Source organism: Puma concolor, chromosome B1 (assembly GCF_028749965.1).
Source record: "Puma concolor isolate L17-30 chromosome B1, mPumCon1.1.hap2, whole genome shotgun sequence".
Classification (NCBI taxonomy): Eukaryota; Metazoa; Chordata; class Mammalia; order Carnivora; family Felidae; genus Puma; species Puma concolor.
This window is the reverse complement of record NC_141670.1, coordinates 102,931,685-102,957,945: the sequence shown is the minus strand read 5'-3', so window position 1 is coordinate 102,957,945 and position 26,261 is coordinate 102,931,685. Positions and strand designations below refer to the sequence as shown.

General features: G+C 36.5%; 1 protein-coding gene across 1 annotated transcript in view; it reads left to right on the top strand.

The window, feature by feature from the left end:
* The first annotated feature begins 375 nt into the window (after positions 1–375).
* The window catches only part of ADAD1 (adenosine deaminase domain containing 1), a 110,461-nt gene continuing 84,575 nt past the window's right edge, over positions 376–26,261 (top strand). Inside the window, exons 1-7 of the mRNA XM_025921310.2 lie at positions 376–474; positions 1,293–1,472; positions 2,198–2,386; positions 5,431–5,598; positions 11,739–11,807; positions 16,265–16,390; positions 23,976–24,099. Of these exons, the coding sequence (XP_025777095.2) occupies positions 423–474; positions 1,293–1,472; positions 2,198–2,386; positions 5,431–5,598; positions 11,739–11,807; positions 16,265–16,390; positions 23,976–24,099 (908 nt within the window). The 5' untranslated portion in view covers positions 376–422. The remainder of the gene's footprint in view (positions 475–1,292; positions 1,473–2,197; positions 2,387–5,430; positions 5,599–11,738; positions 11,808–16,264; positions 16,391–23,975; positions 24,100–26,261) is intronic.

Below are 26,261 nucleotides of genomic sequence, written 5' to 3'. Positions count from 1 at the left end.
GGTACCAGCAGTGAAACTAATGCAAAGCCCAAAGTTTTTTTTTTTTTTCCTGTAAACAGTAAAGGCACTGTTGAGGCCAATCCTTGTCCACAGGGGCCTTCTCAGCATAACCAGGGATAAAACGAAAAGTTTCTTTGAAACCATCCACACATTGGTACCCCAGGGACACCCCCAAGCACCCCGGCTCTAACACAGTGCTTCAGGAAAACGGTAGCGCCAGGTGTGTGGAGGGCATTGGGTACGACAGTAGAAATGCCTGGCTGCGCAGCTTTACCTGACTTCCGTGGCAGTGAGGGCCCCTTAGGGGGGTCTGGGTACCCACGCTCAGAGAGAACAAGGTCGGCATCACAGGACGTCGAATGCGTGACGCCCTACGTCTCTCCGTTTGTTGACGCAGGCTGCACAGCCCAGAGGGCACTGCCATGGCGCTGGCGCAGGCGCGAGCGCGGGGGCGGGAGCACAGCCCTGCAGACGGTTGGTAATTGGATGAAGAGGGTTGTGGGGTGTTAGTCCGCGTACTGCTGGGACGCCACCAGGCAGCTTTTGAAAGATGCAATTCTGGCCTCGTGAGCCTTGAAGCCCGAGGTGGAACCGGGAGGAGGAAGCAACGGCGGTGGCAGCTGCGGCTGGCGAGCCCCCGGCCTGCCGCTAGGTCTCCGACCTACAGGGCAGGAAGCACAATTTTGGTGGGTGGGAGTTGGGCTGGAATCGGCCTTTGAGAGTCTTATGTTTTTATGTTTTCTTTTCTGTTTTTCTCTGACCCCCGGGTAGATGTAGGGGCTTTTCCGGCCAACTGTTTTTTTTTTGTTGTTTTTTTTTTTTGTTTTTTAATTTTTTTTTTCAACGTTTATTTATTTTTGGGACAGAGAGAGACAGAGCATGAACAGGGGAGGGGCAGAGAGAGAGGGAGACACAGAATCGGAAACAGGCTCCAGGCTCTGAGCCATCAGCCCAGAGCCCGACGCGGGGCTCGAACTCACGGACCGCGAGATCGTGACCTGGCTGAAGTCGGACGCTTGACCGACTGCGCCACCCAGGCGCCCCTCCGGCCAACTGTTTTGACTCTTCGTTACCCTTTTGTAGCAGCACTTAGGGAAGGGCTATAGGCGGGATGAATCCCGTGCCTGTTAAAACTCTAGTTACAAAGCAGTCATGACATAAGTTAACGAGATTTAGTTCTATGTCGTGTGTGTTCAAGCCATTTATGGGAATATATATTATTTTTAATTTCAGATTACTTTTATCTAGTACTTTGTTTTTTTGTTTTCTGCCAATTTTCGTATCATTTATAGGCGAGAAAATGTCTGGCAACAATGACTGGTTTCAGAGTTCCCGGGTCCCTAGCTTTGCTCAGATGCTGAAAAAGAACTTGCCAGTTCAGCCATCAGCCCAGACGGTAGCTACACCCACAGGATATTCTTCAGAAAGTTACAGCCTGTCGAATATGGCATCCAAGGTTACGCAAGTGACGGGTATGACTTCTTTTTCATTTGCAATAATGTCTGAGTTAAGAATCTGGGATGGCTAGTAAGTATTGTTGAGCCTCCAGTTTAAATGTTCCCTGACTATATATCCATTTACCAGCGGCTGTGTCCCATCTGGAACTCAGATTTGACTCTGAACACTGAAGGAGACCTGTAGAAATCTTTCCCCTTGCTATGCAATTATTTTACTATTTAACCACTTAAAGGGTGTCTTGCTTTTTTGAGGTGCAGTTGTGTTAGCCCCCTCAGGGAAGAGACTGAATTTACACTGGTTTCTATTCCATATATCACTGAGATTAAGTACAAAGCAGGGACAAACACCTAAAGTCAATTGAATTCGAAGTGAAAAGTAATATAAAACAGTGAATGGGAAACAAACTTGTCTTAGTCCCAGGACTATGTCCTCAGTCTAGGTCTTAGTGACATCATGTGTAAAAAAATGACTTTTGAGAGCCTCTGAAAACCTTGACCTCACTTAATGTTATGACAATGATAGTACTTCTTTGCAAATAGTTTGAGTACTCCAAAAGGTATTTGCTTCAACAGGTTGCACTTATCATGTGTGCCAAAATTTTTTAGTAGAAACTTACCTGTAATGAAAAACAATTAGATCTATCAGGGACAATCTTCCATTTTAGGGGAGGATTTAGTGCTTTTACTTTTTTTATTATTATTATTTTACAGAACTGACCACTGTAAACATTTATTTTTAGGTAATTTTCCAGAACCATTGCTTTCCAAAGGTCTTGCATCTACTTCAAATCCTGTCCTTCCTCCAAAAAAAATACCCAAGGAATTTATAATGAAATACAAACGTGGAGAGATAAATCCTGTGTCAGCTTTGCACCAATTTGCACAAATGCAACGAGTTCACCTTGACCTTAAGGAAACAGTAACAACAGGCAAGTGGAAAGTTGTATCTGGTTATTGCAGTACTGGAAAATACTTTCCTATGAAAAGCATAGCAAACGGGTGCCTAGATGGCTCAGTGGATTAAGTGTCCAACTTCAGCTCAGGTCATGATCTCATAGTTCATGGGTTTGAGCCCCATGTTGGGCTCTGTGCTGACAGCTCAGAGCCTAGAGCCTGCTTCAGATTCTATATCTCCCTCTTTCTCCACACCTCCCCTGTTCGTGCTCTGTCTCTCAAAAATGTTAAAAAAACATTTTTTTTTAAAGCAGAGAGTACAAGTGGTACTAAATTTGGTTATTTTCTATATTCATGTAATGTTGGGGTTAGGTAACTAGTATGTTTTGACAAATATACTTCAGAAATTTTTATATTCATACTTTTCTGCAAATAACATACATGTACAAAATTTTTCTAATCACTGAATTTTAATTTTTTGTGTGTGGCTAGTTGAACTGAAATCCCGTTAGTGAAATTCAAGTGAAATGAACTGAAATTCAAATGAAATTCTGAATTTCACTTCTAAAAGTGAAACTAGGACTTGGATAGTATATCGAAAATAGTATATGATGGATACCCTTTCTGCAGATGTGTGTGACTATTTTCTCCATTCTCACTTAAACCACCTCCCAACCAGAAGGGTCTTTTACCACATTGTGCCTGTGGAAGGCTGCAGGAGTAAAGATCAAATAAAATGCAAACAGCAGCCTCTGATCTCTTTACCTTATGACCAATGATTAGATAGAACTTTCGGAAAGTAGAGGGATAAGAAAATAAATGCTCTTGGGGTGCCTGGGTGGCTCAGTTGGTTGAGTGTCTGACTTCGGCTCAGGTCATGATCTCATAGTTCATGAGTTCAAGCCCCACGTCGGGCTCTGTGCTGGCAGGTCAGAGCCTGGAGCCTGCTTCAGATTCTGTGTCTCCCTCTCTCTCTGCCCCTTCCCCACTCATGCTCTGTCTCTCTCTGTCTCTCAAAAATGAATAAATGTAAAAAAAATTTTTTTTAAGAAAATAAATGCTCTTAACAGGTATTGACAGGCTAAAAGTATGAGTCAAAGAAACACAATCCTTAAAAATATATATATATGTGTACACATGTGTGGGTTCCTATGGGTATTTGTATATAAAAACACATTATTAAGTAGCTTGGTTTTTAAATTTTCTCTTACTGATACTAACTTTTGCCAACATGGGTCTCAAGGTATCTTTGCAAAAGGATTTAAAGTTTTTGAGATTTTAACAAAGATTGTCATAGTGAAGTCAAGTTTCCAGTCTGTTGTTTTGAATGAAATAACTGGTAAACATGTGACAAAAATAGAGTCTTAATATCGCGGGTGGGAGTTTTCCAAGGTCTAGTCACTGTAGGTGGGATTACTTCGTGATTGGTACTGTGGACTTTATTTTTGTGTCACTAGTTGTATTTCCCTCCATTCTTCTCAGAATGCTCTTGGAAAATGTAAGCTGTTGGTCATAGTAAGAAAAAAAATGTGAGGGCAAATCTTCATTGAACTTAGTAAAAGCTGCTCACAACTACAACCCATTGATAAGTAATGATATTTACTTTATGTGTATACTACTAGTTGAATAATCTGAATGAGTAGGTTTAATAATGACACCAGAGTATATTTTAACAACTCTACAGGTGATTTAGATACATACTAAAGTTTGAGAACCTGAAGCATGATGGGATGAAGCTTAAAGGCTCAGTACTCTGACACAGAGGTCTTATTCACAAATTTGATGGGTCATATCTCACACATAATAATCTCACCCTTGTTAAATAAATGTACAAAATATTACAAGGTTTAGTAAGTTGGGACGGGAACCTAGGTGATCATAATGAAGGAATTTGGGAAACTGAAGTCATAGATGGTGGGAGGAAAGCAATTTACTCAAATGTAGTCAGGAGTTACTTGTAAAACTTTGATATATATGGAAACTCAGAAGTTAGTGTAATATGTAAGGAAGTAATAATAACAGTGATGATGGGGCTTATGTGGAGTGACGCTGTACCTAGCCATCCATAACGAGTAGAGACTTGAATTAACTAGAGAACTTCTAAAGTCTGAATACCAACAAGTAAAACTTGAACTGGAAAAATCTTTGGCCTATAAATTTAGATAATTCCACTTCAGTTTTCATTAGGCAAATATGAAAACTAGGTAAAAGTAATTGTGTAAAACTAATCCTTCTAGGAATTTTGGATGACTGGACATTCAGTATAAAACTGTTGTTTGTTTTGGTTTTCCTCGTGAATTCTCTCCCCTCCACTTGCCTTTAAAGTTATGGTGGTTTGAATTGCTTACCATGACACCCTGATTGGTTCACAGGATTTCTTCCAAGGGGTATTTTTGTTCTGGGGCTTACAAGAGTATCAGAGTACTCAGAAGGTGGGAGAAGAGAGATGTTGCCAGAGGCTCCACATTTTACCTTTGTTGGTCATTCAGTAGATATTTGGGTGCTTTCTATTGCCAGGTATTTCTTTATACAAGACCCTGTCCCTCCATGTATGATCTATACTCTAAAGCTGGCCCTACTGTTCATGCTGAATTTGGAGCTAACCTGGTTGCCTGATGAATTCCTCAGAACTGGTTCAGGGGTTCATCCAGCTTTGCTTTTAACCTGCATTGGCTGTGGGGCACCTGGGCGTCTCAGTCGGTTAAGCGTCCGACTTCAGCTCAGGCCACAATCTCACTGTCCATGGGTTTGAGCCCCACATCAGGCTCTGTGCTGACAGCTCAGAGCCTGGAGCCTGCTTCGGATTCTGTGTCTCCCTCTCTCTCTGCCTGTCCCTCTGCTTTGCATGCTCTCTCCTTTGCACTCTCTCTCTCTCTCTCTCTATCTCTCAAAAATAAAGAACATAAAAAAAATATTTAACCTGCATTGGCTGTAATAAATAAAATAAAATAAAACACAAAACTAATAGGCCAAGATAGTTTTCCACAGTGTTTGTACTAGGATATTTTTCTTTATAAAATGTCATTTGCAAGAACATATTATGAATTGTTGCAGCATTCATTCTGGCTTCTTTTTCAAGGTAATGTTATGGGACCATATTTTGCTTTTTGTGCTGTGGTGGATGGTGTTCAATATAAGACTGGACTGGGACAAAATAAAAAGGAGTCTAGATCCAATGCAGCAAAATTAGCTCTTGATGAGCTTCTACAATTGGATGAACCTGAGCCAAGAATTTTAGAAACATCAGGTAAATACTCTTGATTATAAATGTTTGTAAAATTAATCTTTTTCCAGAAGGAATCACCAAAGGATTTGTTAATGAAGAATTATTTGGCAACTACAGGAGAGAAATGGCAGAATTTATTTTCTTCCATTGCTGATTGCTGACATATTTAATATTAGTTAAAATGCTCCTGTATAGGGGATTGAGTACACCCATTGTGATGAGTACTGCGTAACAAACGTATAGAATTGTTGAATCACTATATCATACACCTGAAATTAATATAATGCTGTATATTAATTATACTTGAATTAAAAACAAAATAAAAATAATAGCAAAGGAAAGAATACAAAGATTTTATATAAAAGAAAAAAATACTCTTGTATATTTCAGCACCAAATTATATGAACATGTTGGCTGAATTATCTGATAATTTGTCAGATTCTCAAGAGCTTCGTATCCAGAAACTTGATTTTCTCTGTAGTTCATTGGGTTCTTATTATGCGCTTTAATACTGTGCATTTAATGCTTAGAGTTTTTAAATGCAATTTTTGTGAAGTTGGCTTATATTAAATTCAGTGATGGTAGAGTTATTGGAGAAAATAATGGCCTAAAGTAACACAGCAAATAGGTTAAGTGTAAATTCCAGAATTAATTGCTGAAGGTGGAATATTGACTCTGAACAGACAAGTTATTTGCCCTCTAAATGCAAGCTTCATCATTTAAAAAGGGAGGACATTAAAAAAAAGAATAAATAAAAAATAAAAAAAACATAAAAAGTGGGGACACCAATAGTAACTACCTCCTATGCTGTTATTAGAATTAACTAAGTAATGTATGCAAAGCCCTTACCTAGTGTTTAGTGAATAATTTGTAATGAAATGATGGTAGCTTTTATTACTAATAATCAATTTGAGGAATATGTTACCATGGTGTATATGCTAGCATAGTAAGCAAATTTTGTCATAGTGAGCAATTTTTGCGCGTTTAACGGTAGATTACATTTTGGTTCATCTGTAAATGATAACTTTAAAAAAAGAAAAATCTGATTTAAACAGAGATCATAAACTCATTCTTTTTAAATACAAATCATCACTTTATTTATTTTACTACTGGGCTTTTTTTTTGGTTTGTTTTTAGTCTATTCATTTTGTTTTTCTTAATACTTAAACTTTTTGTTCTATGTTCAACTCTTCTTTCATGTATCTTTATTTTTGTTGTTTAAAACTAATAATTAAAAATGATTTATTTTGCCACATCTTGTGAGTTTTGATGTGTGGTTTTTTCATTGTTTTCAAATAGTTTGTCATACTTTGGATTTATTAAGTACTTAAGAACGTACTTTGTTAATTTTCACGTTATTTTCTCTTCACTATTTTTCAGGTTTATTAATTAAAGGGCTAGGTATGATGATTCTGGTACATGTCTTATACATGCTGGCACTATAAATGTCATTATCCTTATTTTATTGAAATGCTTTCATTTTTACATGTTATTTGACCTATAGAGCAGTGATGCAGTGATTTCATGGTGTTACAGTGTATATTTTTTTAATTCAATATAAAATAACTTTTTTATCTTGTATATTTTATGTTATATATGTTTTGGTCTTGAATTTTTTGAAATTCTCAGATTGATACTTTGTTAAACTTTGTATTGGTCCAGTGTCTTTATCCTATTGTTTTGTTTTTAATGATTTTCTTTTGTGCATAAAATTAGATTTTTTGACCTAGTCAATAAATGTTTCAATAAAAAGCTTTAACATTTGCACTTATTATGAATGTCTGATGTCATGTTATGCATTTTTTTTCCTTTTGTCCTCTGGATAACGTTTTGACTTTTTTTCTTTTAAATATTTAGAAGGTACTGATTTTAACCTAGAAATTCCTTCCTAATATGAAATCACTTTTGATAATTTTGAGTTCTGATTTTATCATTTGATAATTTTGTCATCTTTACTAGTATTCGTTTTTGTCCATCATTCATTTATCCATTCTCACACTGCTTTATGCCCTGAGTGAACAAATTTTACTCACCTAGAGCTTAGTGTGACAAGTGATTTATTTAGATTTATTTTTTTATAGATATGCCTTTGCCTTTCCAGAGTCTTTAACAAATTAATGTAAAATGTAGAACCTGTGACAAATAATATTCTTAAGACATTCTTTCAGTTTATTTATTGAAATCCTTTATATGTGATTATTTTATCAGCTATCAGCCCATCTAGGTACGTCCCCAGCAATATTTTCCCAGTTTCCTTCCAATAGTAGCATGCAGCAGAATGAATAAATCAATAAATGTTTTCAGGATGTACTATGTTCCAGGGCCTGTGGTAGGTGCTGAGGATCTAGAATTACATAAGACCTGTCCTCTACTGTCAGGGAGCTAAGATGTAAAATGCTTTGTTAAAATTAAGTTAAAATCTATCTACACAATTTCCCAAGCATCTAACTTAATCATCAGAAAATGTTTATGATTGGCTTCTAATGATAAATACTTCAAAATGCTTATTTAGGGCTAGCAAATGTTTTGCCTGGTGGGATATGATTTTTAGTTTTTAAATATCTATCTTTTCCCTTTTTTGTGAAAATTAAAACATTTTCCCATCTCCACTGGTACCACTTTTATTTTCAATACCATTGTTTTCTCAAAAAGTGCCAATAGTGCCTTAATTATGACTAAAAGTTTTTAATAATGTATTTTCTGTGGTCACAGAGCCTGGTAAAAATTTAATTAAGTCACCTTTTTCTTTACAGTGAGTTACATTTTCTTTAAAATGTCCTAAACACTTAAAAACCATATTTTTAATTTTTTTCAAAATTCTGAGCTCAAAAAAATTATTTTCCACGTATTGCTTCTTTCATATTTTGTACATGGTGTTTTTTAAGTATAATCATAATTGTTAATTAACTGTATAATGTTGCTCTAAGTTTTTTCAAGGACTGTTATTAATAATACTCTGTTAGGTTTTGAAAATCTTAACACTTTTTATACAATGATTTAAGAATCTGGTTCTAAGTTTAGCTTATTTCAATACTGCTTTTTTAAAAAATTCAGGTTTTTAGTGTGGTAAAATAAAATTTTGTACTGCATATATATAAAATATAAATTTTAGTGTCGTAATTGTTTTAAGTGTACACTTTCGTGTTAAATATATTCACTTTGTTGTGTATCCAATATCCAGAGCTCTTTTCATCTTGAAAAACTGAAATTCTATACCCATTAAAAAATTACTCATTCCTTCCCCACCCCCACTCCACACCAAGCTCATGGCAATTACCATTCTATTTTCTATGAGAATTTTTCTAGGTACCTCAAATGGAATCATACAGTATTTGTCTTTCATTGCTGACTTCTTTCACTTATCATTATGTCCTCAAAGTTTTTATTGTAGCATGTATCAAAATTTCCTTCCTTTTTAAGGCTGAATAATATTCTCTTGTATGTATATACCACATTTTGTTTATCCATTCATCAGTTGATACATACTTGGGTTGCCTCAAATTTGGCTATTGTGACTAATGCTGCTATGAACATAGGTGTACGAATATCTCTTTGACATTCTGGTTCCAATTCTTTGGGATTTATACCCAGAAGTGGAACTGCTAGGTCATATGATAATTTTATATTTAAATTTTTAAGAGTTGCTGTACTGTTCTTTATAATGGCTGCACTATTTGACATTCCTGCCTACAGTGTGGAAAGGTTCCAGTTTTTCCACATCCTCACCAATGCTTGTTATGTTCTGGGTTTTTTAAATAGTAGCCATCCTTTTGGGTGTGATGTGGCATCTCATTGTGACTTTGATTTGCATTTTCTTACTGACTAGTGATGGTGAGCATTTTTCATGTGCCACTTGTATATCTTCTTCAGAGATATGTCATACTCCATTCTTTTGCCCATTTTTGAATTGGGTCATTGGTCTTTTTGTTGAGTTTTAGGAGTCCTCTATCCAGTAGTTCCCTTCTTATTCACAGTTTCACTTTCTGTGGCTTCACTTCCCTGTGGTCAACTGTGGTCTGGAAGCAGATGATTCTTCTTCTGACATCAGAAGGTCAATAGTAGCCTAACACTACATCACAATGCCTGTGTCATTCACTTTACTTCATCTCATGACATTTTATCATCTCCCGTTGCAAGAAAGGTGAGTACAGTACAATAAGATATTTTGAGAGAGAGGACTATATTCACATAATTCTTATTACAGTATGTATATTCTATTAATTTCTTACTATTATTAATTTTTTCTAGTTTATAAATTAAACTTTATCACAAGGATGTGCGTATAACATACATATTAAAAACGTGTGTGTGTGTGTGTGTGTGTGTGTGTGTGTGTGTGTGTATATATATATAGGGTTCAGTATTATTTGCAGTGGAACTAATCACCTCAGATAAGGGGAGGACTGCTGTATATTCTGGATGTCAATGCCTTATCAGATATGTGAGGTACCTATGTTTTCTCCCTTTTTGTGATTTACATTTTACTCTGTTATTAGTGGGTTTTGATTCACAAAAGTATTTAATTTTGATAAAATCCCAGGTTTTTATTGCCTGTACTTTTAGGGTCATATCCAGGGAATTATTGCCAAATCCAGTGTCATCATCAAGCTTTTCTCTTTGTTTTCTTCTAAGAGCTTCATGGCTTTTGCCCTTAGGTTTGCGTCTTTGATCCATACTGACTTAATTTCTGTATGTAGTGTTGGGTAGGTGTCCATCTTTAATCTTTTGCATGTGAATATCCAGTTTTTCTAGCATCATTGAAAAGATTGCCTTTTCTGTTTTTGAATGATACTGGCACCCTTGTCAAGAATCATTTGACAAAATAAGTGAGAATTTATTTCTGCATTCCCTGTTCCATTGGTCTGTGTGTCTTTATGCCATTACCATACTGCTTTTATTTACTGTCACTTTGTATTAAGTTTTGATATAGTGAAGTGTGAGTCTTCCACCTTTGTTCTTTTTCAAGACTATTTTGCTTATTTATACAGTGCCTCTTAAGATCAGTGCAACTGGTACAGTCACATTTTCTTTATTGAAATTATTTGTGCTTGATAAATAGGATTTAATATCTGTGTTTTTCACTCCACTTGTGCCTAGTGCACTAGTAAATGGAAAAAAATCATCTTTCTTTGAGTTTTTAAGGTTCTGCTTTTCTTTTTTAAATTTTTTTTTCAACGTTTATTTATTTTTGGGACAGAGAGAGACAGAGCATGAACGGGGGAGGGACAGAGAGAGAGGGAGACACAGAATCGGAAACAGGCTCCAGGCTCTGAGCCATCAGCCCAGAGCCCGACGCGGGGCTCGAACTCACGGACCGCGAGATCGTGACCTGGTTGAAGTCGGACACTCAACCGACTGCGCCACCCAGGCGCCCCAAGGTTCTGCTTTTCTAAAGTCCAGAGTGTATATATCTATAGTTAGCCTTTGCTTAACTAACAAGATGACATTGCTAATCTTTCCTTGCTAACTTTTATGTATTTGGCCAGTATTTCATCTTAGCCAAAATGAAGTCCAGAGGAGCAGCTTTTTTGCTTCCTTTGTCTTTATGAATGATTCTTGAGAGATCTAATATCTTGAACCTTTGCTCCTGGAGCCTCTTCATTTAAACTTTTATGATCTTTTTTTTGTTTCTTTGGTTTAGTGTTCTTTTTTGGTTTGTTTTTCCTAGATTCCCTAACTTGGGAAACAAATTGGAAAGCCATTGCAAAGAATGAGACTAACAGCTTTGAAAACTTTGAATGAAGTATCCCTCTAGGAAAAATGATAATTCTCACATATTAAATTTTTGATAGGATAATAATTTTAAGTATTTTGCATAGTATTACTGTAAATAGAGAATTGTTCATGGGCATCTAAAACAAGGTTTAATTTTAAATGTTTTTCAGAACGTTGCATCTATTACAACACCAACTATATAGTAGCAATTATGCTTGTGCTGATAAATTAGGAAATCCAGAAATGTGTTTGTATAATTTCAGTAAGACAGGACATTTACTAAGTCTGAGCTAATAGAGATTTGATGGCCTAGAGTTGGCAGAACTATACAGAAAAAATAATCATTTTTAGATAATAATCTAATATGTGTGTTACATAATAGTAAGGTACCTGCTTTTTGGAACATGGAAGCTTCACGTTTCTTTACATTTTTATTTTATTTACAGGTCCTCCTCCTATCCCTGCAGAACCTGTTGTTTCACCTGAACCAGTCTATGTCTCAAAAATACATTATGGTAAGAAAGTCCTTCATAATGATATTTTTTTAGAAGGGGAGCCCAATAAAAAGTTATAACAACATATAATTAAAATATGCTCAGGTGGGGTGCCTGGGTGGCTCAGTCAGTTAAGTGTCTGACTCTTGATTTCAGCTCAGGTCATGATCTAACGGTTCATGAGTTCAAGCCTGACATCGGGCTCCATGCTGACAGCACGTAGCCTGCTTGGGATTCTCTCTCTCTTCTCTCTCTGCCTCTCCCACACATGAGCTCTGTCTCAAAATAAACTTTAAGATAGTTTAGGTATGAAAATACATTAGTATTTTATCATTCAAACCTATCAGACTTCTACAAGGAGAAGAATTTCCTTCTATATTGTGCTAAAAATGAGAAATGAGGAATGGAGAGGAAAAATTGAAGAAATGGCTTTTTTCATATGAGGAGATGGTTCATCAATTTCATATATCTTCTCTTTTGAGAATGCTTTTCTTTTGTAGGCTTGTCATTAATGAAAACCAACAGCTTTCTGGTAGTGCTTAATGGTTGGGCATTCATTTTAAGTAATCAGTTTCTTAATCGCAGTTATTTGTCACACAAGCTCAGGAAAACTATGACTGCAATTGCAGTTACTAATTACATGACCAAAGATCAACTACTTCTCCATGTACCTTAATTTTTCCATTTGTAAAATGTCCATAATAATAATTACCTTATAGGGTAATTGCGAGGATTCCGTGTAATCATATATGTAAAATACTTAAAGCAGTGCCAGTAGATGCTTCCTAAATAGTAACGTTTTATTATAATACTTTGTCATATTCAATACTGTATGGTAGTTATTGTATACTTTTCCCATTCATTGGTTTATGAATCCCCTGAAAGTCAGGAAATTACTCTTTACTTCTTCATTGCCTACATAGTGGTAACATTTCAGACTTCAAAGTTTAGAGTATTTATAGAATTAAAACGAAAAAGAGCCTACCTTTCTCTTTTCTATGTCTGCAGATTAGGATTTGAAAAATGGGTTTATGCTTAGTCAAACTTGTTTTCTGTTGTCTTTTTTTTCTCATTGTTATTGTTATATCTCTTTCTCTAAAACAGAGAAAGACCCTGCACATTTATGAGTTTGTTTGCAGTAAAAGGACCAGACCAGGGAAAGTAGGCACATTCAAATGGCAAAGTCTACCAACAGTTTAATATAGTCACTTGATCTAACAGTCACAAGAATTGATGAAGAGAAGGGAAGTAAGGGATCAATCCAGCAATAGTCATCTCTTAATATGGGAAAGGGCTCTGGTCTGTCTTTTCAGCCTCTGTGGGCAATTTTAATGAATAGTGGGGTAGAATCTCCGGTCAATGATTGACAAATAACACAGATTATGATTACCCTGAGAAAACAGATCAGTCTGTGGGGAAGAAAGAACATATGTTAACAGTATGTTTAAAGAAATACAAGATTAGGGTCAGCTTTGGTAGGCTCAGACAGGAGTCAAGTGTCAGAAAAAGGAGAGCAAACATTATCCTTCAAACACAGGAGTTGGATGTTATTGCCTTTGAAGAAAAAAAATTTGAGACTCACAATAATTTCCGAAACAGATTCTGCTATGCCAGTTATAGAAGATACCACTATTTCACAGCCTGTTTGCTCTGCCATATCTCTGACTGGACCATATCTTCATTAAAAACAGTGATATTGGGGCGCCTGGGTGGCGCAGTCGGTTAAGCGTCCGACTTCAGCCAGGTCACGATCTCGCGGTCCGTGAGTTCGAGCCCCGCGTCGGGCTCTGGGCTGATGGCTCAGAGCCTGGAGCCTGTTTCCGATTCTGTGTCTTCCTCTCTCTCTGCCCCTCCCCCGTTCATGCTCTGTCTCTCTCTGTCCCAAAAATAAATAAACGTTGAAAAAAAAATTTTTTTTAAAAAAACAGTGATATTTTGGGAGGCACCTGGGTGGCTCAGTCTGTTGAGCATCCGACTTCAGCTTAGGTCATGATCTCACGGTTTGTGAGTTCAAACCCTACATCAAACTCTGCTGACAGCTCAGAGCCTGGAGCCTGCTTCAGATTTTGTGTCTCTCTCTCTCTCTGCTCCTCCCCTGCTCACTCTCTGTCTCTGTCTCTCAAAAATGAATAAATGTTAAAAAAATGATATTTTGGCTTTGAAGATAAGTTCAGATTACACATGATACTAAAAACACATGACGCTTGAAATTGGCAACTTGAAATCAAAGAAATGGTGTTACTTGGGATTATGTATGTCATGTTCTTATCTCATTCTTCATTTTCAGTAATTTGTGAAATCATTTTATTTCCTCAATAGCTGGAACACATGTATAAGGAAAATGATACTACTTATTTTTTTACATGCATGGTACTAAGAGATACAATTTAGTACCTAAGATTTGATTATATTCACAATATTATTTCCTTCAACACTGAATTAAGATCAAGAGGATTACTGATACATTGTTAAGACCCAAGTGTTCTTTATGATATTTAGGTGCAATCTTTTAATGGGTAGCAAAACATTCTCTTGCCCCATACACGATTCTTACTCTAGCAGTACTAATTGCAGTGTGGTTTTCTACTCCATATCGTAATACAAAATAATTGCTAACTACATGTGGTATAATTAAACAAATTATAGTACATTTATTCTATAGATCCATTAGGAAGGATGTGGTAGTTACTATGTCTATCCTTGAGTGATGGCCAAGACCAAGTAAATGCAAAGGGTGCATTTCAGCATGTCCCAGTTTTTATATTTTGAAGTGATATATGTTTATAGATTCTAAAAATTTCTGTTAAGAACTAAAATAGTGCCCACATTTGGTGAGGGAACCTCTGAATGTAAATCTTTATATTGCTGTTTCAGTTAAAAAAAAAAAGTAAAATTTTAAAATATCCTTAAATGAATACTGCTTCTGTATGATGAGTTTTTGGTGATAAGCAGAGCCAAGATGCTGAGAATTTCTCATTTATATTTTTACTGCATAAGGAACAAAAACTAATTTATACACCACACATTGAGGGTTTTGACCAATTTTAGGTAAATGTATGCTAGCATGCAATTATAATAATTTTTACCTCCACATTGTATGCTTTGCGATGAGATAAAAGAATATAGCCATTACTTTATTCTTTTTTCTCTCAGAGCTTCATTTTGTGATTAATTTTATGATTGTTCTCATTCTTCTTGATAATGTGAATTTGGAGTTTATTTCGGCCAATAAAATAGCATTAACAGTATTAACAGAAAAATTAAATATTAACAAATATAAACAAAAGCATGCAAATGACCTAACTACAATGTGTTGTATCCAGTTAGCAGAATGTTAGCTGAGACCAACATCAAATTTTTATTACTTGTGTGCTTTTAATATAATTTATTATTGAGCAGGTCAAAAGAATTTCTATGAAAATTATAATCAATTATTCATTTCATATATACATAATGCATGATAGAAAAGTTCTTTCATTGCTTTTTTTCCTCTGAAAATATGAAATGGGCTACAGACTACTTGGTAGATTGCTTAGCAGCCATCATGAAACATGAGGAACTGTCAGTGTCTTACAACTAAACTTTGAGAAACACTGTATGGTATCATGTGATTCTGCAACCTCTCATTCTCTAAAACAAGGGTCCTTCAGTAGGGATACACAAAGTAACAAATGGCCAGGGCCCTACCCCAGAATCTTAAGTTCTCTCATGTTTTTAAAAATTTTTTTTAATATTTTTATTTGAGAGAGAGAGGGAGCAGGGGAGAGGCAGAGAGAGAATATGAAGCGGTCTCCACACTAAGAGTAGAGAACCATATGTGGGGCTCGAGCTTATGAACCATGAGATCATGGCCTGAACTAAAGTTGGACGCTTAAGCAGCTGAGCCACCCAGGTATCCCTCTGTCATGTTTAAAAAAAAAATCCATGGGTAACTTCTGATGTATATTCTTGATTATAAACTGTTCTGTGGTAATCCTGGTTACTTAACACTGTCTTTATCCCCTTTCAAAGTTCAGGACTTTTTAGTAGGAACATGGAACTATATCAAGGGTCTAAGTGCTCCGTGTTTTTCAGTGGTTCTCAGTGGGGCAAATAACTAAGGAATGTATTTCAATTATCACAATGATGAGGGAAGACTACTGGCTTTCAGTGAGATGTTGGTTGTCTGGCAATGTAGAATAATCCTATACAACACAGAAGTGTGTCTTATAGGACTTTTGAATATTTCAAAAATATAGATCAGTAACTCTCTAGTGTGTAATATGAAGACATTAAGAGAAATTTTCTATAAAGCTTAATAACGTGTTTTATTTGGAATGGAATGCTTTAAAATATCAGTCATGATGTAAGTTATAATTTGCTTACACATCTATAAGTTACAAACTCAATTGTTAAGGTTGTAATTGGAATAATAGAGGCCTCTGCAAGAAAGCACAGTATTCTTCAAATTCATACTCCATTTGATTTTTTTTTTCCAGAAGGGAGACATATTCAGCATGGAAAGATATCCCAAATTGTTAAAGAAACATTTAATCAACTAATATATAATCATTCAGAATATCTGAAATGTAGCAATTCATTGGCTGCTTTTATAATTGAAAGAGGTAAGTCCAAATACATGGGATGTGTTGGTTTGTAGAAAAGCTATTAAATATCCTAATTTTAAGATGTATATAGTAGTATTTTAATTAAATAACTTTGACCCTTTTTACAGTAGTATTGCATTGATTTGAAGTGGCTTTTTCTAGTGGGTGTGTATCATTTTTTTAAATATAATTTATTGCCAAATTGGCTAACATATAGGGTGTAAAGTGTGCTCTTGAGTTTTGGGGTAGCTTCCCATGGTTCATCGCTTACATACATAGTGGGTGTATATCCTTAAACACAAAGGCTCTCAAAGTTAAAATATACTGACCAGAAACTAATAGAGAACTGCAGAATGGTAAAATGCCTAACATTTTAAACAATAACTCTGTTAGAACCACTACCAGACTGAATTCTAATTTCCATTATGACAAAGAGAAAGACTCTATATAATAAATGACCAAATTTTCATTTTAAAGTAAGAAAAGATTACTATGGAAAATCATGAACTTCTGGTTTTTCTTGTGGATATTACGATGATTCCAACTACATTTTATCTTTTATTTACCCTTTAATGTTCTGTGTTGATCATTAAAAGTATTTAAATTTTATATTTGTTTCAGTTAAGAGATTATAGATGATATAAAACAAATTGGAGGTTTGGTTCCTGGTCTTAAGGAGTTTTTATAATTTAAATGGGGAGAGAAGATATATATAATGTTGGGAAAGTCTAAGATGATAAAAGTTACTTATTTTCTATGATCAAAAGATGTATGAAAAATTCATAGACAATAGAAACCTGATACAGTTAAAATCTTTGGGAACAAGTGGGACTTAAGCTGAAACTTTAAGGATTGATAAGGCTTATTTAATAGAGGAAAAGAAGACACTTTTGGAGAAAGATATGAGGGAAGAAAGCAGCAGTGAGAAAACTTTTTATGGAACAATGAAAGAAATTTATTACTAGTGTGGAAGAGATATACATATATACATATACATAACGTATATATGCACACACGTGCATGCACGCACACACACAGGAGTAATACAAAATGTTGTAGGGTTGATAAGATGTTACCAGATTATGGAGTCATTTATTTATTTATTTAAAAAAATTTTTTTGATATTTATTCTGAAGGAGAAAGAGAGACAGAGTATGAGTGGGGAAGGGGCAGAGAGAGAGGGAGACAGAATCTGAAGCAGACTCCAGGCTTCAAGCTGTCAGCACAGAGCCCCATGTGGGGCTCGAACCCATGAACTGTGAGATCATGACCTGAGCCAAAGTTAGACACTTAACCGACTGAGCCACACAGGTGCCTCTGGAGTCATTTAAAATCCAATCAGGAAACAAACGAAAAGGAAAATACAACAATCCAAACGCTTTGGGATGCAGCAAAGGCAGTCCTGAGAGGAAAATACATTGCAATCCAGGCCTATCTCAAGAAACAAGAAAAATCCCAAATACAAAATCTAACAGCACACCTAAAGGAAATAGAAGCAGAACAGCAAAGAGAGCCTAAACCCAGCAGAAGAAGAGAAATAATAAAGATCAGAGCAGAAATAAACAATATAGAATCTAAAAAAACTGTAGAGCAGATCAACGAAACCAAGAGTTGGTTTTTTGAAAAAATAAACAAAATTGACAAACCTCTAGCCAGGCTTCTCAAAAAGAAAAGGGAGATGATGCCAATAGATAAAATCATGAATGAAAATGGAATTATTACAACCAATCCCTCAGAGATACAAACAATTATCAGGGAATTCTATGAAAAATTATATGCCAACAAATTGGACAACCTGGAAGAAATGGACAAATTCCTAAACACCCACACGCTTCCAAAACTCAATCAGGAGGAAATAGAAAGCTTGAACAGACCCATAACCAGCAAAGAAATTGAATCGGTTATCAAAAATCTCCCAACAAATAAGAGTCCAGGACCAGATGGCTTCCCAGGGGAGTTCTACCAGACGTTTAAAGCAGAGATAATACCTATCCTTCTCAAGCTATTCCAAGAAATAGAAGGGGAAGGAAAACTTCCAGACTCATTCTATGAAGCCAGTATTACTTTGATTCCTAAACCAGACAGAGACCCAGTAAAAAAAGAGAACTACAGGCCAATATCCCTGATGAATATGGATGCAAAAATTCTCAATAAGATACTAGCAAATCGAATTCAATGGCATATAAAAAGAATTATTCACCATGATCAAGTGGGATTCATTCCTGGGATGCAGGGCTGGTTCAACATTCGCAAATCCATCAACGTGATACATCACATTAACAAAAAAAAAAGAGAAGAACCATATGATCCTGTCAATCGATGCAGAAAAGGCCTTTGAAGGGGCGCCTGGGTGGCGCAGTTGGTTAGGCGTCCGACTTCAGCCAGGTCACGATCTCGCGGTCCGGGAGTTCGAGCCCTGCGTCGGGCTCTGGGCTGATGGCTCAGAGCCTGGAGCCTGTTTCCGATTCTGTGTCTCCCTCTCTCTCTGCCCCTCCCCCGTTCATGCTCTGCCTCTCTCTGTCGCAAAAATAAATAAATGTTGAAAAAAAAATTTAAAAAAAAAAAAGAAAAGGCCTTTGACAAAATCCAGCACCCTTTCTTAATAAAAACCCTTGAGAAAGTCGGGATAGAAGGAACATACTTAAAGATCATAAAAGCCATTTATGAAAAGCCCACAGCTAACATCATCTTCAACGGGGAAAAACTGAGAGCTTTTTCCCGGAGATCAGGAACACGACAGGGATGCCCACTCTCACCACTGTTGTTTAACATAGTGCTGGAAGTTCTAGCATCAGCAATCAGACAACAAAAGGAAATCAAAGGCATCAAAATTGGCAAAGATGAAGTCAAGCTTTCGCTTTTTGCAGATGACATGATATTATACATGGAAAATCCGATAGACTCCACCAAAAGTCTGCTAGAACTGATACATGAATTCATCAAAGTTGCAGGATACAAAATCAATGTACAGAAATCAGTTGCATTCTTATACACTAACAATGAAGCAACAGAAAGACAAATAAAGAAACTGATCCCATTCACAGTTGCACCAAGAAGCATAAAATACCTAGGAATAAATCTAACCAAAGATGTAAAAGATCTGTATGCTGAAAACTATAGAAAGCTTATGAAGGTAATTGAAGAAGATATAAAGAAATGGAAAGACACTCCCTGCTCATGGATTGGAAGAATAAATATTGTCAAAATGTCAATACTACCCAAAGCTATCTACACATTCAATGCAATCCCAATCAAAATTGCACCAGCATTCTTCTCGAAACTAGAACAAGCAGTTCTAAAATTCATATGGAACCACAAAAGGCCCCAAATAGCCAAAGTAATTTTGAAGAAGAAGACCAAAGCAGGAGGCATCACAATCCCAGACTTTAGCCTCTACTACAAAGCTGTCATCATCAAGACAGCATGGTATTGGCACAAAAACAGACACATAGACCAATGGAATAGAATAGAAACCCCAGAACTAGACCCACAAACGTATGGCCAACTCATCTTTGACAAAGCAGGAAAGAACATCCAATGGAAAAAAGACAGTCTCTTTAACAAATGGTGCTGGGAGAACTGGACAGCAACATGCAGAAGGTTGAAACTAGACCACTTTCTCACACCATTCACAAAAATAAACTCAAAATGGATAAAGGACCTGAATGTGAGACAGGAAACCATCCAAACCCTAGAGGAGAAAGCAGGAAAAGACCTCTCTGACCTCAGCCGTAGCAATCTCTTACTCCACACATCCCCAAAGGCAAGGGAATTAAAAGCAAAAGTGAATTACTGGGACCTTATGAAGATAAAAAGCTTCTGCACAGCAAAGGAAACAACCAACAAAACTAAAAGGCAACCAACGGAATGGGAAAAGATATTTGCAAATGACATATCGGACAAAGGGCTAGTATCCAAAATCTATAAAGAGCTCACCAAACTCCACACCCGAAAAACAAATAACCCAGTGAAGAAATGGGCAGAAAACATGAATAGACACTTCTCTAAAGAAGACATCCGGATGGCCAACAGGCACATGAAAAGATGTTCAGCGTCGCTCCTTATCAGGGAAATACAAATCAAAACCACACTCAGATATCACCTCATGCCAGTCAGAGTGGCCAAAATGAACAAATCAGGAGACTATAGATGCTGGAGAGGATGTGGAGAAACGGGAACCCTCTTGCACTATTGGTGGGAATGCAAACTGGTGCAGCCGCTCTGGAAAGCAGTGTGGAGGTTCCTCAGAAAATTAAAAATAGATCTACCCTATGACCCAGCAGTAGCACAGCTAGGAATTTACCCAAGGGACACAGGAGTGCTGAAGCATCGGGGCACTTGTACCCCAATGTTTATAGCAGCACTCTCAACCATAGCCAAATTATGGAAAGAGCCTAAATGTCCATCAACTGATGAATGGGTAAAGAAATTGTGGTTTATATGCACAATGGAGTACTACAGGGCAATGAGAAAGAATGAAATATGGCCCTTTGTAGCAATGTGGATGGAACTGGAGAGTGTGATGCTAAGTGAAATAAGTCATACAGAGAAAGACAGATACCATATGTTTTCACTCTTATGTGGATCCTGAGAAACTTAACAGAAACCCATGGGGGAGGGGAAGGAAAAAAAAAAAAAGAGGTTAGAGTGGGAGAGAGCCAAAGCATAAGAGACTCTTAAAAACAGAACAAACTGAGGGTTGATGGGGGGTGGGAGGGAGGGGAGGGTGGGTGGTGGGTATTGAGGAGGGCACCTTTTGGGATGAGCACTGAGTGTTGTATGGAAACCAGTTTGACAATAAATTTCATATATTGAAAAAAAAATAAAATCCAATCAGAAGTTGGATTTAATGAGATATAGATAGTAAGTGGTGAAAGATTTTTGGTCAGGGATTGATACTGTACTCTAATTGTTGGAAACAGCATCAGACTTAGCTCTGAGACTTAAATGACTTTGGGCACATTTTGTACTTAACATCTCTCTGCTTCAGTTTTCTTTTAATTAAAAGTAGAAGTTATAACAGTCTCTACCTCATAGAGTTATTAGGATTAGGTATAATACTGTAAGTAAACTATTTGGCAAAGTACTTGGTATTTAAGAAAACATTGATTTATATTTGTGTTAATTAAAATAAGTTGATGTCTAAGCAATAATTGCCAACAACTCTTTAAAAATACTACACAGTTGTACCTGAATTAGGGAATCATACATTAGATGGTTATGATGGAGGTGCTTAGAGTTGAGATAAGTATGAACAGGGAAAGAAAATAATATTTTTTTAGAAATTGATGCGATAAGATGGAGTGACAAATGATAAATGAAGTGAGATGAGTAAAACAACATTTCAAGTTTACATAGGGGAATGGTGTTTCCACATACACGGGAATCTGGAAGCTGATGTGAAGTTGAGCGAATAGCATGAATGAGAATAATAAGTCTGGTTTTAGAAATATGATTGCAAATATGGGGTGGGGAAAGCCTAAGTAAAATTAAGTACCTGTTGCTGGAGTAACTCATACAGTCAATACCTACTTAAAAGGTATTAGAAAATCAAATGGTGTTCCTCACTGCCCAGCCAGCCTGTGTCTCCAGTAGGGTGTGTCACACACTCCCTGGAATGGCTGTTTCATACTTTTCTTTGTCCTCAAGTACCCTACATCCTCTTTTCCATCCTTGCTTTCAGCTTTTGGCCTTGCCTCATAATTTTTAATTTTGTTTGTAAGAAGCTTTCAAATCCAAACTTCCTTCCATCCTCTTCCACCAACTCTGTGTACTTCCTTGCAATTGTGCTCATATTCTCTACTGTGAGAGTGGAGGCAGGCTCTCTCATAAAGCCAATTCCTTCGCTTAAATTTTGGTTTCATTCCCTCGCACGTCTTAATGAATACCTTCTTTGGGTTATTCCCTTCTTTTTCCTGCATTATCAAACTAGAATCTCCCTGAAATATGGCAGGTCAAGTTAGAGTTGCAATAGAAACTGACTTCTTGGCTACCCTATTGCCCTTTATAACTCAAAACTTTACATCACCATTCCAGAACTTACACTGACTCTATATAATTCACTTTTCCCACCACCATCCACTCCTTCCTGGAACAGCTACGTTTATGATAATTTATTTTTCTTGTCTTATTTTCTTTTCTCCAGCTTTCTCCATCTCAGTAAATGACATAAGACAGACTGAAAATCTAAGTTCTTTCCCTAAGACCCAAATTTTTTCTTTAAGTTCTGTTGTATCCCCAAACTTTATCTCAGATCTGATTATTCTTTTTCCAACTACCCTTCATTATTTGAGTCTTAAGTCATGATCTGTAGTTTCTTGGACCCTACATATAGCATTTTCCACATAAAGGAGTGATCTTAAAATGTAACCCAATAAGGTTTTCACTTCCTTACCTCAGTAGCTTCACCACAGCTCCTGGGTAAAATCCACAAATCCTTAGCATGTTTTATGATGCCTCTTTCTCTAACCTCATCTTATGCCATTCCCTTCACTCTTTACTGGAGCAGCTGTACTGGTCTGTCTTTTAACTCCAGTACCTTTTACCTCCTCATGTTGCTCACTCCTCATACTGAAACTTAAATTTCAGTTTCATAGGGAGGGATTCTGCAACTACTTTGCATAGGGTAACCTCTCCCCCCCCCCTCCCGAAACGCACTTTTTCTTACATTAAGAATATAATCATTCTTTACATTTGCCCCATATTTTTTCTCCTCAAAGCACGTATCACAGTTTGTGGTTGGTCTTTTTTCTGTCTCTCCTATTAGAAGCTTCATGAGGGCATATCTTGCTCAATATTTTATTCTTACCATCAACCTCAGCACCTGGAACTTGGTAGGATCTCAGCTGCTTTTGTTGAATTAATGAAAGTCCTTTAGGTATTTGCAAATGTGAAATTGAACTTTGTCTGAAAGACTAAGACTAGAGATTTTTTGAAATCATCAACAGAGGTAAAAGATTTAAAAAGCACAATGTTCAGAAGAGAGTATCGAGAGAAAAGAGAGCAGTGAGCTTTGTGACTAGGCTATAGAAAGGCCTCATAGGATGTGAAAGGAAAAAAGAATTGTGTAATTTGAGCATAGAGTTTCAAGGAAATTTCAAATGAGGTACAGCAAAAAGTAAATGGAGAAAAACTGTTAGAAAAAGCATAAGGTGCTTGTTTCTCTAAAAAAGCAGTTTTAGTAGAACAGAAACTATAATTTTATTTGTAGAGAGTTTGAGTATATTAAGAAAAAAGGAGCCACTATGTGTAGATAACTTGTTTAAGGCAGAAATAGAATGGCCAGTGAAATCTCTAGTAAGCCAAACAAATCTAGATGTAGAAGAAATAGATGGAAGTTTTCAAACTAAGGATATCTAATGATTCTGTTGATTGTAGTAAAAGTTTAGATGAACTAACATAAAATACCTGAATTTTTAATTGAAATTATTGAACTATTAAAAAATTAGTTCTTAGAAGACTCTCAAACTCTTACTTGAAATTGTGTAATTTTTGCATCTCTTTGGTCAATATATTTTAGTAACTTTAAAATGGTAAGGTAGAGGTTGAACATAGGTAAGATGGAGGTGAAAATAACCTACTATTCTTAACCTTTTCCTTTCAGCTGGACAGCATGAAGTTGTAGCTATAGGCACAGGTGAATACAATTATAGCCAGTGCATTAAGCCAAATGGAAGAGTGTTGCACGATACTCACGCTGTTGTTACAGCAAGAAGGTCTCTCCTTAGGTAAGGTGACAAATATATTTAATGCTATCAAACATTAATGCTTTCAGCCCAAAGTAACCACATATCAGTGTCTTTATTTACAAATCACTGAGCCATGGATATGACATTCTTTTCCTTATGCAGGTCATCTGATTATTTCCATGTCATTTTTGAAAACCTTACGGTAACTGCAGTGTCTATAATCTGTGGATTTTAGTGGCTTCTATTATCAAGACCTTATGAGTCCATTTTAAGAGTCCTGCAACTTTTTTAATATGACATGTTTATCACTGATCAAAGTAATTAAGAGTATATAGCTTTAGATCTGGACCAAGTTGGCTTGGTAATATTTCACCCCTAAATTAGCCATATTTACCCAAAGTATTGCCAGAAAACAATAAGTTTCCATTCATGAAGTCTATGCAAAGTTTACTATATAGCAGAATATAGATAAGGTATTGTTTTTTTAAGTTGTAATATAGTTGACATGTACAGTATTATACTATTTGCATGTTAGTTTGCAACACTCACTGCACCCACCACCACCATAGCAAATATGGTTACCATCTGTCACCATACAAAATTATTACAATATTATTGACTTTGTTCCCTATGCTATATTTTCATCCCCTGACCTATTTATTTTATAACTATAAGTTTGTATAGGCTGGCAGATCTTAAAGAGAAATAAGGGGAACTTGGATGGCTCAGTCAGTTTATCGTCCAACTCTTGATTTTGGCTCAGGTCATGATCTCAAGGTTCGTGAGATTGAACCCCACATCAAGCTTTGTGCTAACAGCACAGAGCCTGCTTGCGATTCTCTCTCCCTGCCCCTCCCCAACTCATGCTGTCTCTCTGTGTCTCAAAATAAATAAATAAACATTTTTTTTTTTAAATAGAGAAGGAAAAGGGCTGAGGTGAGGAGGCCTACTTTCTTCTTCCAAACTCATCAGTCACTCTGCTCCTTGTGAAAGGAGTTAATAGCAGGTAGGAGGGAGAAGTCAGGAAGGTTACTCGTTGGAAGTCCCTTCATATGAAAACATGAAAAGTAAGAAATGTGTTACTTTCTCCAGTGTCTGCCAGATTTTGGTTCCATTAAGACATTAAGCTTACTTTTGGGGCGCCTGGGTGGTGCAGTCGGTTAAGCGTCCGACTTCAGCCAGGTCACAATCTTGCGGTCCGTGAGTTCGAGCCCCGCGTCAGGCTCTGGGCTGATGGCTCAGAGCCTGGAGCCTGTTTCCGATTCTGTGTCTCCCTCTCTCTCTGCCCCTCCCCCGTTCATGCTCTGTCTCTCTCTGTCCCAAAAATAAATAAAAACGTTGAAAAAAAAAAAAAGACATTAAGCTTACTTTTTATAAAACTTTTTTGTGGAAATATTCAAACACTAGGGAGAATAGGATAATGAGTTCCATCATTCAGTTATCAGCATTCTCATACCACTATCCAATGATCAGCATATCCAGTTATAAGCTTCCTTTTTGTTAATTAAAAAGAAAACTTTTTAAAATGTTTATTCATTTTTGGGAGAGAGAGAGAAACAGAACATGGGTGGGAGAGGGGCAGAGAGAGCGAGACACAGGATCTGAAGTGGGCTCCGGGCTCTGAGCTGTCAGCACAGAGCCCCACACAGGGCTCAAACCCACAAGCCATGAGGTTGTGACCTAAGCTGAAGGACACTTAACCAACTGAGCCACCTAGGGGCCCCCAGTTATCACCATTCTGCATTTAATCTCTGCATCCTCATTTTTTGTTGGTGGTATTTTCTCTACTAGAGTATTTGAAAACATATTTAGACATTAGTTTGTCTAAAAAACTTAAGCACGTATCTCTAATTATAAGGAAAGAATCCTATAATCTTAAAAGATAACTTTTAGGGAAGTCCGTGAAGGTAATGTAACTCATTGTTCTCTAATCCCCATTGGTGCTTATTGAATTATTTGACCTCTTTAAAATTATCTGATATGTGTATTTCTTCCCATGCTTGGCCTTGTTATATACTGGTGCTTAATTTTTCATTATTTCTGAAGGAAGTACTAAAATCATGTTTTTTATTTAATAAGCAAAATAATATTTGTCTCCTGATTTGATTAGTATTCGTTTTTCAGGAGATTGTTTCACTTCTATAACTTACGGTTTTCATTGTACTGTTCTGTACTCTTGTGTTTTTGTCTTCACAACCGCT